Source organism: Falco punctatus (assembly GCF_963210335.1).
Source record: "Falco punctatus genome assembly, chromosome: 1".
NCBI classification, from domain to species: Eukaryota; Metazoa; Chordata; class Aves; order Falconiformes; family Falconidae; genus Falco; species Falco punctatus.
In genome coordinates, this window is record NC_137580.1 from 110,391,919 (window position 1) to 110,408,867 (window position 16,949).

Sequence of the window (16,949 nt, forward strand, 5' to 3'; positions counted from 1 at the left end):
ATCCGTTTGTAAGATTTTACCACATCTGATCAAAACTGTGGCTGATCACGCTAAGCCTGTTGGTTTTTCAAACTTATCTATGCTATAGAAAACATGTTGATGCTGAGATTGAAGGAGTTTGGGGAGATTTCCCACACACACCTTTTTTTTTCCTTTTTTTTTTTTTCCCCCTGATGGTGAAAGCATGGAAAGAGAAACAGCAAATTTCCGACGTCTTCAGAGGAGCAGCAATTCAAGTTCTCCTCAACAATGTAAAAAACTGTGATTTTTCTCCACCTCCAGCCACAGTGAGATTGTGTTCAAAGCTATGCTGATGGAATATATTTGTTTTTATGTTTTGTTTTTACATGAGATGGCATGCCCTATGTCTCTTTTTGTGGGTTCTTGTAACTGTTGTTTTCTTCAGTGACGCTGAGCTTTCTGTTCTGTGCTGTCATTTAATTCCTATTATTAGGTTTGTTTTGTTGTGCATATCAGAAATGAAAAGGCTAGTGGTTACAATGAAAGCTTGTAATCAGCACGAAGTTTGCCAGACAATGCCAAAACTCACTTTGTGTGTGTGTATGTGTGTGAGAAAAAGAAATTACTTGGCAAAAAGCTGCAGACAAGTCCTCAAGGAAAGGAGCAGCGTTGGGGGGGAATAGTAAAACAACAGTTCCACATACTCCTTGGCTCATTTAAGAATTTTCCAAGCCACGGTCTTCTTTTGATACTATGAAAACCCAGACATTTCTCTGAAAACAGAGGGATATTATACTGTCATCTGAACTAAGAAAACTAGGCAGTGGAACCTATATGTAAACAGTCATTAATAAACTCTTAACCTTCAAAGAAATCTGCCAGGTAATTAATTAGCTCCAGTACTGCGCTGTCATCCTTCAGAGAGATTAAAACATAAAATGCTAGTGTGATTTAGTCCAAAAAACACCAAGCACTTGTAAAGTCAGTTTTCATGATGCTAAACAACTAATAATTCACAATGTTGATTTCTAATCATGTAAGCTTCTAATATTATGACTAGTCATTCCACAAATCCATTTTACTATGATTTTCCTATACCAGGGGTCACTAACAAGAATAACTGTAGCTGTTTGTAATAAATAACATGTCTCAAAAATCAGTTCAGAACGACAGGAATACTTTGCGTAAAACAATGGCTACTCAGAGATCTGCAGGATCAGGACTACAGGCACAGTGCTAATGCTAGCCTGTTTCTTACTATGTTTTCCTCTTTTGTGAACTGGGGACTTGGGGGTGATGACACACAGTACAATTCATCAGGGAAACCTAATAATTATCTTACATGATAACCTCTCCCAGCAGCAGATGATGTACTCACTTTGGCAGCACTAATGACTGTGGCAGTGTAAGACTGAATGTTGTCTCCACAGGCTCCACCACGGGATTGATGGCATCGGATCAGCTACAAGAAGAAAGACAGCAACCAAGTAACTACTATTAAACTACACAAACCCATAACCCATTACCATAGCTCTTATTTATCATGTACAGTGTTGTGTTTTTTCCTACAAACAGCAAAAAGCCCTGCTGAGACACTTAACCCCTTTTTATAATCTTCTGGGTGCCACCCAGACTGTCGCATATTCAACTCCAGTTTTCAATTACAAGATGAGCAGTCACTAAGAATTCATAAACTTTGAAATGGTGGGATTTTTGGTCTGGCAGCAATACCACAAATAAATTTAAATAAATATAATCAAAAGCTTTAGCCATGTGTATGTAACATTAAATATCAGACATTCTAAGAATCCAAGTGTGGCTCTCCCCTCCTTTTTATGACTAGTAAGCAAAGAAATGACAAAGGAAAAGAGCTTTTAAACTTTACATTTAATAGATTAAAGGAACGTACATGGGGTTTACTCTATATTGCCTTCCTTCAAAATTAATAAATCAAAACAAGACTCTTCTACCTGCCATCAACCTACAAAAGCAGTTTTTGCCTTTGAACCCTAACTAGCAATAGAAGCTGTGCTTCTGACTAAATAAAATGGCAAAAACCTGCAGATATTTGTTGCTTGCACACAGAACATGCTGTCTGTTTAACTACTTTAGCTAAAAGAAAATTAAAAATATAGTTAAACCAGGGAGAAAGGGGAAGACCACAGTGAATACACTCGGGAACACACAAGTAATTTAAACTCCTTTTGTGATATAATTCTTTTGCTGATCAGTGGCTTATATTTTTGGCAGCAGTACTTTTTAAATCCCAGGCTGACTGGTTAAGTTTTACAAAACCCCATCACCGTGGCGTTAAAGGAAAGGCAGGCCTGAATTTGGAGAGAAATCAGTTGTGCTTGAAAAGGTGTAACAACAAATACATTTCTCAATTTTGTGTCTGATAATTTCTGGTTCAGCTCTAGAAACAGCTATTCCAGACACAGGTGAAAGGGAGAAAAAACATCTGCTTTGCAATAAAAATAAGGCATTAGAAGCTGAATTTAAAGTTTTCAAACACTTCAAGCTTTAAATACACAATCACTTCTCTGGCTTAGGGCTGGGTGAAAAGAGTGGTAACTTTTTTTGCTTGGGATCTATTTTCTTTTTTTCCCCTCTAGAAATAAGAAAAAGTATCAACACTTTCATTTTTTTCCTGGAGTCTAACATTTTCAGCAAAGATGTTAAAGAGTGGACATATTAATGCTGTTTCCTAATCTACAAAGTGCATTGCTGAGCTGTTGCAGACAAACCCACTGGCTCTGTCCAGACTCAGTTTCCCCAAACAGAACTCAGGAATCCTCAGTTGCCTACCTTTCAGAAGTGTCTATAATTAAGTGCTTTAAACTTTTAAAATGCAAAATGGGTTGATTATTGAGTGACCTTACTGAAAACACATGTTGATAGCGGTCTTCCCTGCCTACACTACTTACATATTTATGCCTTCCAAGTTCATGAGCTTAAATCAAATGTGCAGAGTAAAGATACAACAGATACAAGTATCAAAGCACAATGTGCCTCAAAGATAAGGTCTGTCATCATTATGCAACTCCTCTTACGGATCATCTTTTTCACATAGCTTTTTTCTGAGACTTTTCTTCCCCCCCTCACATATATACAAAAGTTTGAATGAAATCTAGAACCCAAGTATTTTTTGAAATTAAACCTTTCCTTACCTTATTTTCTGCATAAGCAAGCCAACGGCTTCCAATAGCAATAGGATTCATGTTTGGCCCTGGACAAGGATAGCAGCCTGAAAATTTTTGAACGGCAACATTAAGAAATATTTTAATGACTTCTTACGAAGAATTTTATTTATTGCCAAGAAAACAAAAAGTCTAAACAAAATTTTCAATTGCTAATATCAGTAAATACATGCATTTTTGTTCTTAAAGATAAGACTGTGGTTAGATGAGCTATTTTGAAAAGTTAATTATGTGTAAATACTTGTTTCTCCTTATGTTTGCATTTTTAAATGCCATTTTGGTACAGCGGGGTGAGGGGAATATTTAAATTTGGCAGGACTGGTTCTGAATCTTCATATTTTGATTAATTTTTCTTGATTTGATTTTCTATTGGTCAACAGTGTCTGTTCACTTCAAGCTCTTCTACATTTCTGTGGCATGAAAGGGTGTATTGTGCTTTTGGTTTTGTTTTTAATAATTCTATATACAAGCCCTTAGCCTCCCAAAATACTTTTGCACACACTTAACTTTACACAGAGAGAAAACCCATAATTCCTTTAAAATTAGTGGCAAAGTTTCTATTGTTCACCTGCTTTTCATCACCTTTGTATTATCATTAAAAATAGATACATACACAGGCATGAAGATGAACTTAAGATGGAGTGCTATTCCTGAGTATTAAAAGGTGAAATTACCTATAATATAAAGCCACTGAACATAGCTGTGAACCAAAACATGTCAAGGCTTAAAATGAATCAGGTTCATGTTAAACACCATTTAATACATGAAGCCTGAGTTAAAAAACAAAACCTAAACAACAAAAAAAAATCCCCCCCAAACCAACAACCACGAATATCACACTATGAACAGTTAACATTAAAAATACAGAATTTAAAATTATTGAAAACATTTAGATAATGCTTAAAGATAAATTAAAAGCTTAAGCAATCCACAATTAAAAGTAGCATAGTGACCCTCATCCTAATGGCTGTTACTGTCCTATTTCTTTGTCCTGTTTCCTCTCTTGTTTTGCTTCATTTTAGATTAAGCTCTTTTGGTCGGCCGGCTGCTATTCCTACATCAAAACACAACCCTTGGCTGTATTTAGCCCTGAAACCCTACTGATGTATCTGAACTTTAGTATTCGAGCTCTGACACTGTTAAACATCTATGCAACGTGGTTCCAGCAGGCTGATTTCACTGGGATCCTTTGTCAAGGTAAGAGTCTGAAAGTTCAGATAGTGAAGGCACACGGATGAAGCCACAAAACTGTTCACTAATTAGGGCTCTGATTGCAAGATTTGAGCTTGAGCATTCAAACTTAAGCTAGTGAACTAGGACTGCCAGCCATATGCGTAATGCCATTTACTAGACCTAAAACTGTTCTGGTACACTACAATATATATATAAAAGAAGAAATACTGCATAAGGGGGGAGAGAACAGAGGGAACAAGGGGACTATCAAGCAAATGGTTAATCTCTGTTTTCATCAGTTCTTAGGCTAATATAGACAACTTAGTAATTCACATTCTCTCACTTGTTGGCCAAGAAACAAAACATTTAAAAACTTACAGACATGTGTGTCTGATTTAAAGGAGCCCTGGTTAGCTGATCCTGTATCACAGGCAGAAGGAGCACTGAGATCAGGCAAGCAGCGTATTAGAAGAACACATATAACCAACTGCAATTTATTGCATAAAATGCTACACAGCATTCTGAGAAGCAACTTATATTTTAAAAAAAACAACTCAACAGTCCAGCTCTTGATACTGGTATGCCATCCACAGTGAGAAATATTTGCCACATTGTTTTTGCAAATACCAGGGTCTTTTTGAACAGGCCCCAAAACAGCCCAGAAAATTTAGTGAGGACAACAGACTTTTAAAAGTTTAATGGCATTATTTTCAATGCTTGCCAAATGGTGAAAAAGGTGTGTGGGAGGGTGTTAACTCTAGCATGTAGGTGTAAGTTTAAACTGACATTTGACGAGACTTCAAGACACATTTGACGGCACGTTGTTGGGCTCATGCAGGAACAGCTGCTATACTGTCCGTGCTAAGATAAAACAGCACTTTATTTCACTTCTTAGAACACAGCAGTGAAGGTATTGCACAATTCAAAAGATCATAGCAAGCTATTTCAAAGGTCATAAAGCAATGGAAGGAGAAAAGCAGCATTTCATCCAATTAAATCCATCTCAGGCCAGGAAAGCAAAACCAAGTGAATATTTTGTAAGGCCTAATCACTGCCTTGATCTCAGGAAGGAAAACTAATTCTGAAAAGATGATGCCACAATTGTTATTGCATTCCAGAAGTGCATAAAATGTGGGTAGCCAGAGCCTCTTAAGGAACAAAGCAAGCAAAAAAGGTTGTAAAGACAACCCTAGGTTGTAAATACAAACATGTTCTTCCGATGACATTATAGATCAGGACCACTAAGGTTTTAATGCCAACTTCTGCTTCGGTAATTCTTATCTGGGTCAGTAAAGACATTCACACCCCCCAAAAATTATTTATTTTTCTTCCCTTTTATGTATAAAAAAGAGCATTAAAAGCTATCAGGTGATAGCCCTCATCATATAAATCTCTACAGTGACTTCAGAATCAGTCACTTGTGTTTCCCAAACCCTGCAAGCACCTCCTAACATCCTTGCAGTGGAAAACAAAAGGAGTATCAGCCAGCAGATGCACTGTAATGACAAAATCCAAGCAACTCAACAACACATAACAAAAAGAAAAGTCTTGCTTGGAAAAGGGAGCTGTTCTCAATTACTTCAGTGAACCAAAGTAAATGAAGAAATGCAAAAAGTATTATTCTTCAAATGAAAAATTAATCAAATAATAAAAACGTTACTTCAAGAAACTGCAACTGTCTTCACCAACCCCACTGTAGGTAGTTTGTTCATGAGCTGGACGCAGTTGATCAGACACAGCTCCACACACAAATCAGCCAATTCTATTAATAACCTCCACAGAGGTCAACAATTCAAGTCAGTACTAAACTCTACTCACCGGTATGAAAAAAAAGCATAAAAAAAAGAGCTATTTCCTCCCTTTCTTTTCTTTGCAAGTCTCTGCATTTTGGAAAACTGCAGCAGTACAAGGATAAACAAAGGGTTATACTTTATGGGAAGGAAAAGCAAATTGTTTTTCTGCTTTCCAAAAAAATAGCTGGAGTCAGCAGAACATCATCTACTAGGCAAATGAAAAGACAGACACAGCATGACCCATCAAGCTTGGCCATCCAATCATTACCAGCCTAACTCTCTTAAAGATTAACTTCTATTTCTGCTAAACTTCAAAACAACTGAGGAAAAAAACATTCTAAGCAGTAACAGCAGCAACTTTAGCGTGTTTACAATAGGAATGAACATAATGAGAGTGCAGAACTAACTGTCAAGAAGACTGAAGTTTCCAAGTTTTAATGACAGTATGGAGAGGTCATCCAAGAAAAGATCACTCAGGGAAAGTCCTTCCAAAAGTACAGCAAATCAAGCAAGTACTAGAAAACATCTGATCTTAGAATAAGCTTTACTGACTATCACCCACAAAAATATAGGTGAAAACCTGCTGGAAACTAATTCAAACATTTTTAAGCACACAGTTACTCTCTCCCTCTGTGCTTTCTAATCACACACCGAGGAGATGCACTACTTTAAAGCTGTGAAAAGGCAAAAGTAGAAAACGACTATTTTGAAAATCTGAATCAAAGTGCAAGTTTTTCTACTAACTTAACTTCCTATGCCCAAGAACTCCAGTCGGTGCTGGCCCAAGCAATGCTGATGAATAAGAAATGGGGTCCAGGTTCCCTCCGAACAGGGACTTTGCTAACAGCCGAGGATTTCACGGGCAGCACCCTGCAACCTCATATTCTGTGCCTTGATTTTCCTATTTCCAAGATGCAAGTGTTACCTACATTAAAATGGTACCACAGCATTACAATTTCTTAGGTTCTTCCCATATTTTTTTGTTTTAATAACTGAGTTATAAAATTATAGTATGAGATAAGCATATACCTTCTGATTATTTGGATTCAAGAATTGGTTTAGTTTACTTGTTGCTGTGCTGACTTTATATAGTTGGTTTTACTGAGAATACAGGAATCCTAGAAGTTACTTAAAGTTCTCCAAAGAGCTACACAAATGTTTGCTAGATGAGTCAGCAAAAAGAAGACATGTTTATTTTACATTATTTTTCAGTTACCTTTACAAAAATTTCTATCACTCTTTGGAGATTCATATCCACATAACCATAATAAACCAAATCACCACCTCTACTCATCTCTGAAAATTCACGTAAATCTCCACTTCTCTGGCTCTGGATCTTTCCATTGGTTTATGCTCCTACAGAAAACTAAGACTCCAGTCCCATCTTAAATTGTTTTCAAAAGCTCATCCTCTAGCTTCAGTAATGACAGTGTGAATACATAGACAGCAGCCAAGACGAGAAAACCAACACATTCCTCTCCTCCCACTTAGCTTTTAAACAAACAGTGCATTGGAAAAACACTGCTAAGAGGAACAGGGCCATTAAAAGTCATGTCAGCTATAACGGATTAAGCCAGTAAATCACAAAACTCGCCACTTGAACCATATCTATTGAGGCAGCTCTACATCAAGCTTCATGGCTTTTTCATGAGAAAAAAGTTTAACACCACCACACGCCCCCCCGACATATAGATATATAAAAAAAATACATATATATATATAGATAGATAGATATAGAAATATGAGTATATAGATATAAACCCAAAAGACCACCTTGCCATGGAGAGTTGGGGCTAAAGACTGCAGGGATTCCTGACATCCATAAAAACTTGGCAGTCTGCTACTTCACATCCAAGGCCACAATCTTTAGAATCCCACAGGCAATTAGAAGTCTATGGGCATCGAAGCTTTTAACAGCTTGGTTCTTCAGGAGGACCAGAGCTGTGCATCTGTTATCCATGATACTGCTACAAGTCCAATCAATATCTTTGGGTGTACTTCATATATGTGTCCTTCTCGTTCATGAAGTATGGATGATATATGTACTCTAAGGGACTCTGCGTATATATGAAATATAATACACACCAACATGACCTGTTTAAAAAAAAAAACAAAAAGCAATGCAGGTGGAGGGCCAGAATTTTAATAAAATTTTTCCCCCAGAAGCGAGCACTAACAGAGTTAAGGCTGTCATTTTTTCACTTGGTCCTTCTTCAGAAACATCTTACACAGCCTCAATGGCTCCATTAATGAAAAGCCAAAGACTATCTTATCATGGCAAAGTATTCAGACCTAAATATGCACTAGAAGGCACCATTTCTCTCTACAAAAATCTGACACTAACAGTCAGAACTTGTCTGAGCTAAGTCAGAACTTATTTTCAGTTTACTTAACAAGGTACTCATAACTGAATATGGCTCCTTACCCAGACTACAGCTGTATTTCTTTCTCAGACCTCACTAAAACAAACTGTAAAATGACATATGGCAATGTGTTGCAAATTAATCTGCAAATAATAACGCTAATGGAATGAAAAAGCCAAATCAGAAGCATCAAGAACAACACTGATTTTCTTCAAACACATCCCAACATGCTTATGTTAAGACACTACCAGTTGTTTTTTAAATTCACAGCATATTGTAAGAACTCTTATTCCCTACACCTATTTTTATAGTTCAGAAAAAAAAAATTATCTGTTTTTGATACTTGCCAGGCTTTCATCCCCTCTATCTTGACTTTGTTTTTAATTTTTAATGAAAAACATTTTTGTGAGTTCTTTTCTGTCTCCCTCCCCCTCCCCGCCCCCCCCCCCCCCCCCAGCTTAATACGAAAACTTCCTTTTTCCATAATTTTCACTGCTTGCTTTTCCCCAGTTCTCTCTGATTTTCTCTGCACGGATACATATTAATCCTTTTTTGGTATTAGTTTTAAGAATTATCCTCCCTGTTACTGTAATTTATTTTTTTAAAGGATACTCCACACCTTTTATTTGTAAGGAATGCATAATGTAGTCCAGTTTTAATTCAAGCTACTTCTTTGTGTGTTTATACAATATGTGGGTATGGCCAATGTTATTATAAAATCTTCTTAGGATTTTGTCTCTAATCCCAAACCATGGAAGAAATTGCATTGCTTTTGAGTATGATGAATATGACATTGGGATAGGGTACAGCCAGTAAATATGAGGAATACTGGTTAAGGCAGAGGTCTCCAAGGCCAACCTACATCTTAAGGCAAAACTAAGTGAAACCTTCCAGAGCAAGTTACTGGAAAAACAAGGTTTTTCTGTTTCAGTGTGTGGAGAGGTTTGATGACATATGCCATCTTAAGGGCATAGGGTTTTTAAGCACACTTTTCTGAGCAAATTCTAAAACTCGTTAAATTTTCAACCAAAATTATGTGCCTTTAATCATCTGAAGTATTTGACAGATATCACTTTAAAAATCTGTGAAGCTGTGTATTTTTAAATAAACAGCTACAATAACCTCTAAAGCTATGCTGCTTTTCAGTCACTGCATGTAGCTTATAACCAATTAGTGATTTTTTTTTCTAGGTCTTATGAAACATACAGCACTCTGTAGTAATAAAATTACAAAACTACATTCTTAAGTCTTGCAATCCAAAGCAGCCAGAAAACAAATCCATGACAGAGAGCATAGAAAGGGAATGTACAATAAATAATGGGTACAGTGATACTGTTGTTGCAAAAGCATTGTTTATTCCAAGTGAAACAAATCATATAAGTTGTTTTATCTAATATTTTTTGTTTGTTTGGGTTTTGGGGTGTTGGGTGGTTGGGTTTTTTTGCATCACCGAGCAAACCAAAATTATTTGTTTATAAACTGTATAAAGTAATATTGTTTATGAATTCCTCTGGGTTCTTCTAGATGAAAGGCCCTATGTAAATGTTATTACTCTCACACTGTCACATACTTTGCAAAACTCTTCTATTGTTCTTGTACTTCCTTCTGTTTAAGTATCACCCATAAAATCTGAGCAAAAGAGCAAACCAGCAGGATGCACCCTACTGTGAAATCCTGCTTGCCTTTATTTTTTGTTGTTTGTTTGTTGTTTTTTTTTTTTTTTTTAATCATAGTGACATTATCATTATTAAAACACTAAAAAGTTCCCCTTCAGGAAATACAGTGAAAAAGTAAAGCCACAAATGCTACATGGCTTTAAGCTGAAAGAGGGGAAATTTAGATTAGATATGAGGAAGAAATTCTTTACTGTGAGGGTAGTAAGGCACTGGGACAGGTTGCCCAGAGCAGCTGTGGATGCCCCATCCCTGGAAGGGTTCAAGGCCAGGTTGGACAGGGCTTAGAGTGACCTGATCTAGTGGAAAGTGTCCCTGCCTGTGGCAGGGGGTTGGATCCAGATGATCTTTAAGGTCCCTTCTGACCCAAACCACACTATGATTCTATGACATGCTGTCATCACTCACCTCTGCAGGGCAACAATCATAACACATCATGGTCACAACAGACCCAGCCATGCAAAGAGGTGCATTTTGTGCTGTTCTGCATCGGAAGAACAGAATTCCTCACACAAGCTGGGGGAAGGACCACAGCTGATGATTCTTCTTGTTGTTACTGTTATCATCATCACCACTGCTATTGTTGTTACCATTATTATTATTACTACTACTATTATTACAACAGGGAAAGGAGATCTCTCTAAATTCTCTCATGACATTTTTAAGTATTCTACTGTTACTCTACAGGTCTAAAACCAATACCAGAGCTTTTACGAAAATATCTGTGGCCTTTAATGTTCATTAGGCTTGGTTGTTTAGTTTAGCACAAATTTGGCTGATTCCAGAGCAAACTATGTTTTAATCTTGGGTTTACTTTCTTTTTTTGTTCAGAGAATTGGACAACGATCAATTACAATGTTACTATAGAGGTTGTTGTTTCTGTACAGGACAATGCGAGTAAGATGGCTTTGTTTTGGCCTTTAACATTAAGGATTTGGGTCCTTTAGATAAAAATAACTTACACAGAAACAGAACGCACTTCCTGTTCTACACATGGTTTTTAAAACTGTCAAACCCAAGATATATGATAGATATATGTCTTGGGTATCAATGCCTGCTTTCTGTCTTCACACAATTTTTCTGTCGTATTTATACTTTTCTGCAATATAGCAAAATACCCTCTAAGCAATGAAGACATAGGTTTCCATGAATCTACCATCTAAAGACCCTTATAAAAATTATTTCAACAGCACCCTGTAACACTGATACACTGATTCCCATATTCAAGAAAAACACACTTTTGTAAATAACACTGTTAAAAAGTAAAGGTAAGATCAAATCAACATTTCTCAGGGAAGACAGTTACAAATGACACAAAGAGGTGAGCATTCATATATATATGTGTGTGTGTGTATAAAAATAAAAACTGCTTATATAAACAACTCATGGGAACATACTTGGCTTCTCTTCACTGATCAAGAAAATATATGCCTTAAAAAACTTTTGATCTAAACTGAAGTCTCCCTCCACAGGTACAGGAACCCTATCAATTATTATACTGTGTGGGACAGCCAGGATAAATGCCACTCACTGATCACAGTTGAGAAGGGAAATATACAAACAGAACTGAAGGAATGTGACTCTTCAGGCATTAAACCTTTTCGTAAGACATCCAGTGTTTTTACTTCAAACCAAAGAGACCAAACTGCTCCCTCTGTGCTGATCAGGGAAAAGGAATTCTAACAAAGCTAACAAAAATGTACAAAAAAAACTCTAGATGATTTCCAGATCAGACCTGTGACAAACTGAAACCACTGTTATTTCTTGCATGTGAATGTCAGTGAAAACAGGAATACCAAACCCAAACTGCAGATTAGAGTTTAGGTTTGGGTTTTTTGTATTTGTTTTGAGAGGTGCAGGTGGGGTGCATTTAACATATACTGAATAACTTTTGGCTTGTGGTTAGGCAAGTCTTTTGAGACTTTATATACAATAAAGTACTCTGACTAAAATCTGGAAAATTACCTCTTAAGGCTCTAGCTGTACAGCATCAATAGAAATGTGGTGCCAGCTAATGGCTGCAATAACTGTCTTCATCCCTAGAGAATAATGGATGGAAAATATATCAATATGAGGAGTGGAAGGGCCAGAGAAACTGAGCAAGCACTAGTTATCGGACACAAAGATGATGCCACATGCATGATGTTATCTGTGATAATCTTTGCTTAGGGCCCAGGGGGTGGGAAGGATATTCTTTATAGAGAAGAAACAATCCATCAGGCCATATTCATAATCATCAATGTTGCACTAAGTAAGCATTTTTGGAGAAGGGTTGAGGGAGCACTGATGTAATAGAAATCAATGAAATTCAGCTTTTTGCATCTATTGTTTAGAGCAAAGTAGAGGGGGGGAAAGCCTGTACATCACTTTCGTTTCTGATTGTTCAATCATATGCAGTATTCAGAAAAAGGCTCCGAAGGAAATCTTAAGTGAACCACAATAAAACAAGTAACTATTTAAACATCTATTTTAAATCCACACCTTGACAATCACAATTACCAAAGGAAACACATTTTTATTGTAAGCACCAAATCAATTTATTTTTTTTAGTTCGGCCACGTGAGTACTTAAAACAGTGCAGGATGCAAAATTACTGTTTAGCTTTATCTTCTTCTTGATGCAAGTCCTTTCTTCGCAAGATGGAGTTCGCTCAAGTATAAGAACAGTAGAGAACAGAATGCCCTAAGAAAGTTACTGACATGAGTTCTTTGCAGACTGACACTATACCTTTCCTTAGCAGATATTTGAAAATGAGAATACCATCTAGGGTAGATTATAGGGTACCCTGGTAATTTTTCTACAATACCTACAGTATGTTTTCCCTTCAAGCTCAAGCACCTGTCTTAAATTTAGACACCAAGACTGGAGCACCTGTACACAAATAGAATGTGCTGGCTCTCTGCCATTCAGGTCAAATCAGCACATTTCCATCTAATCACATGCAGAAAAAAAAAAAGATTAGTACTATGTAAAATTTGCTCAAGAAAAATCAGGAAATGCAGGAGTTAAACATTACAACAGCAGCCTGAACTTGACCATGTTCTACATCCTGAATATTTTATAGTATATTTATTACAACAATATATTAACCACAAAAATAAAAACAGAAAGATAAATATTACTCATGTGCAACACAGCTGCATTAGCATTTCTGAGGAACACCGAAGCTCAGAATTTCTGACACTGTTTTTAACAGTACATTCTGCATTTAATTTCTATGTATAAATAGTCAACGAAGTGGATGAGAGCTTCTGCTTAATTATGTTTGGTTTTTAGCTGTTTCATTGAAGTTCTGAGGCTCCCATGCCACTTAGCTGATATGGATGGAAGATGTGATTTTCACATCATCACCAAATCTTCTTGAAAAAAAGACTTTCTATGTAGTGGTTTACACAGTAACAGGAATGTCTTCAAAGAGCCAGTGATCCTCATTTGGGTTTTTTGACCTTTTATGCCATCACTTCTGACCGAAAGCAGTCAGATAACACAGCTGAGAATCTTCTTCATGATGAAAAACTCTCTGGGCAGCCAGTGACATTCTCACTGCCACTGTCCAGCTGAGGTACACCAGGATGGGTCCAGATGGACTGTGGGAAGACTGTCCCACAGAGCAGGGATACTCCAATAATAGAAACAAAGAGGCCTATAAGACCTTTCACCAGGCCTCCTTTTCAGCGATTTCTACTTTCCCAATTTAAACTGACATTACCCTTTCCTAAATTAAAAAAGAAAAAAAAAAAACCCACCAAAAAACCACCCCAGCAGCACCGAAAGAGCTCAGTTGCTGGCCAGTTGGCTGACTATCAAAAATCTATGCAGCTAACTAGGTAGCTCATTTACATAACATTTCAAACACATCCGAGTAACTTAAGCCTCTAAAGATATACTCTTATGTCGAAGAGATTTCAGCACATATGAAACCTGAAAGCTCAGACAAAAGCTTTTCTGCAGCCTTCAACATGCCAGAGCATAACACCCGCTCGATAGCATAAGCTATTAAGTGAAACAACTAAGCTTCAAAATGCTCCAGACAACTCTTCACCAGCACAGGTCCAAGAAATCCATTCGTCTAGCAAAAAAGCACGTATCTTTTTGCCCAGTCACACCCTGTCACTGTCCATAGGCAAGCTGGGCTGGAGACAGGGGCAGGGCTCTGGCCACAGCAGCTCCAGACGCTTGCTACATCCTGCAGCTTTCCAAAATGCCCAGTGCAAAGCGAGGGGTGTCTTTAACCGAGCTTTAGAACCCCAAAACCAGAACAAAGTTTCAGAATGCCTTGAGCTTCTCATATTAAAAAACACAGCCCAGCTGGAGAAGCACACTGTGAGTAGTGACATTTCAGGAGTTTGGATTTTCAAATATTTTGGTAAATATCTCCAAAAGGTTTATTTTATCCTCTTTAAATTCCACCGCTGTCCCACAAAAATGCACTGCAAATTGAAAGTTATGGTCAGGAATAGGATACCCCTGTTCCTCAAAATAAAGTTCAGTGGATTAATTTTTAAAAACAAATTGCAGTATCATTTTTTAAAACAACAACAAACCATAACTGGAATTAGAAGAGCACAAGAATTGTCAGAATACACACTTAATGGAGGTTTTTTTACTTTTGATCTAAAATAAAGCAAGGCTTGTACCCCAATTCTCCATGGTGGGATAAAAAGGAGGAGTGAGGAATAGAAGGACACAGACAAGCCTTTTCCCGTTTGGCTCTCATCATCAAACCCCAGCAGATCCCAAGTATCTTACATCCATGTATAGGAAGAAACTGACACCTATTGGCAACTTTAATATTACTGCATAAAGCTGCTTTTCAAACTATTACAAGAAACAGCTTCTCCTAACTAGATTTTTCTTTTAATACACAAATAATATAAAAAGATAATAAAACCTTCCCAACCGTGAATGAAAATACATCCAGAAAATTTCAGACACTGACAATAAAACTGTGACCCTACTTAAGTAAATTATGATCCCTCAGTAACCTACAGATTTTAAGAGCTTATCCTAATTGATAAACAGTAGCGTTAGTCACTAACTTCTTGGATATTTTTTTTTTCAGGGGTGAATCCTGGGTGTTTAGCATTACAACATACACAATCTTGGGAACAGGTAAATGACACGCTAATCCTAACCATGTCCTGTGACAGAGCAGAGCACAAGCAGTAGAAAATACACCGTTTTTCTCTACTACCATATCAGTTACTGTGCTACAGATGTTAAGGCAGCAAAGGGACGCTTACAGTAGAGGAACAGCTTTTGGAGAACACCTTACCCATTACAATCTGTTGCCTTCTATTAAGCAGGAAGTTGTAGGGTACAGAGGGATAAAGGGGACTCTGAGCAAACTGTTCCTTCATGCTCAAGATACATGTGAAAGCAACTGCAGGCAAATACCTGCCTATAGTTTTTCAACTGTAACACTTCACTGACCTGCTCAAGCTCTGGGGCCTGATAAAGTAAGGACACATTACAGAAAACAAAGGCCTAAGGAACACAAAAAATGAAAAGCGGGCAGATCACTGTCGACGCCTTTGCAAGCTGCTGCTTATGTATAAAAGCTGAAACTCAAAACCCGAAACTTCTGCACATATTTGTGAAAAACGAACAGAAGAATTTTTCAGCTACCTATGGATGTCAGTGTAGGTGCTCCTCCCAACAGTGAGAAACTAGTTAAAGCAGTGATAAATATGCAAAAGAGCCAAAGATTCACCCCGCAACATCTAGGGTTTTTTTGAAGCAACAGATTTCCTTAAACTCAGAATGAGTTCATGGAGACCTGCTTCGAGGATTTAGAAATAAAAACAAAAAAACCCACACTGTTTTATCTCATTCCACCACTAGAGCAAAAAGACTGAACCAATTAATATACATACTTGTAACGAAGAATTTTTTGGTGAAAGTACAGCTGTCAAAGGCAGCAATTTTCTCTTGCAAGACTACGACGAGTATCCTGAAAACACAGAAATGGAATGTGTACTTTAAACATTAAATGCACTGGTTTAAAGATTCAATATCTAAATGTAATTATTTCAAAAGCATCAATATAGAATCTACAGTGATAAACTGCCAGGTTACCAATACGTGGCAGTTATTGAGGATTCTCTCTCATCCCAACCACATAACCTTCATTTCAGGAAGTACACAGATCTGATACAGAGCAACACAGCATATTTATGATATACCTCCTGCAGTAAAAGCTCCATTAAAAAGAAAGAATGGAATTGCAAGGATCCTGAATTACTTTCAATGACTCAAATAACAATCAAATCAACAATCAGTAGAACACAAGCTAAATTTGAAATAATCCCATTGCCCACCTCATTGCAAATTTATTAAACCATCTTATTTACTAAAAGCAGGGGGTGGGGGGTGTTCTCATACCAAGAACACCAACAAACTAAAACAGTTGAGAGAAGCAGAATCTGTGTCAATTAGCGAAGTTACACATGTACGTTTATGTATTCACTTGTACATGTACACGCTTTTATTGTAAAATACCTGTTCATTACTTGAAATAAAGAACAAAAGCTATGTGATCACTATGCATGCAATACTGCACTGTCTAAACTAAGAGAGGCCAAAGATGCAAACTGGAAAGCAAAGCATCTTGAAAGCTTTAGAACTCGCATACATCTTCTCCTACACTGACAGCTTCCCAAAACAAAGTTCTTAAACTCTTGAAATGAAAGAATCACGTAGGAGGCCAACAAATAAACAGATAATAACCTACTAGCTATCTGGAACATTTGGCAATATGACATAGTTAAGAATCTGATTATTCTC

The 16,949-nt window shown here is 37.1% G+C and overlaps 1 protein-coding gene across 14 annotated transcripts in view; it reads right to left on the minus strand.

Moving 5' to 3' along the window:
- Positions 1–16,949, minus strand: part of BCAS3 (BCAS3 microtubule associated cell migration factor) — a 369,789-nt gene that overhangs the window by 296,978 nt on the left and 55,862 nt on the right. For all 14 annotated transcript variants that reach the window (XM_080382869.1, XM_080382866.1, XM_080382870.1 and 11 more), the window contains exons 9-11: positions 16,040–16,116; positions 3,132–3,208; positions 1,340–1,423 (exon numbers count right to left, since the gene is read on the minus strand). In XM_080382869.1, coding sequence (XP_080238995.1) covers positions 1,340–1,423; positions 3,132–3,208; positions 16,040–16,116 — 238 coding nt within the window. The remainder of the gene's footprint in view (positions 1–1,339; positions 1,424–3,131; positions 3,209–16,039; positions 16,117–16,949) is intronic.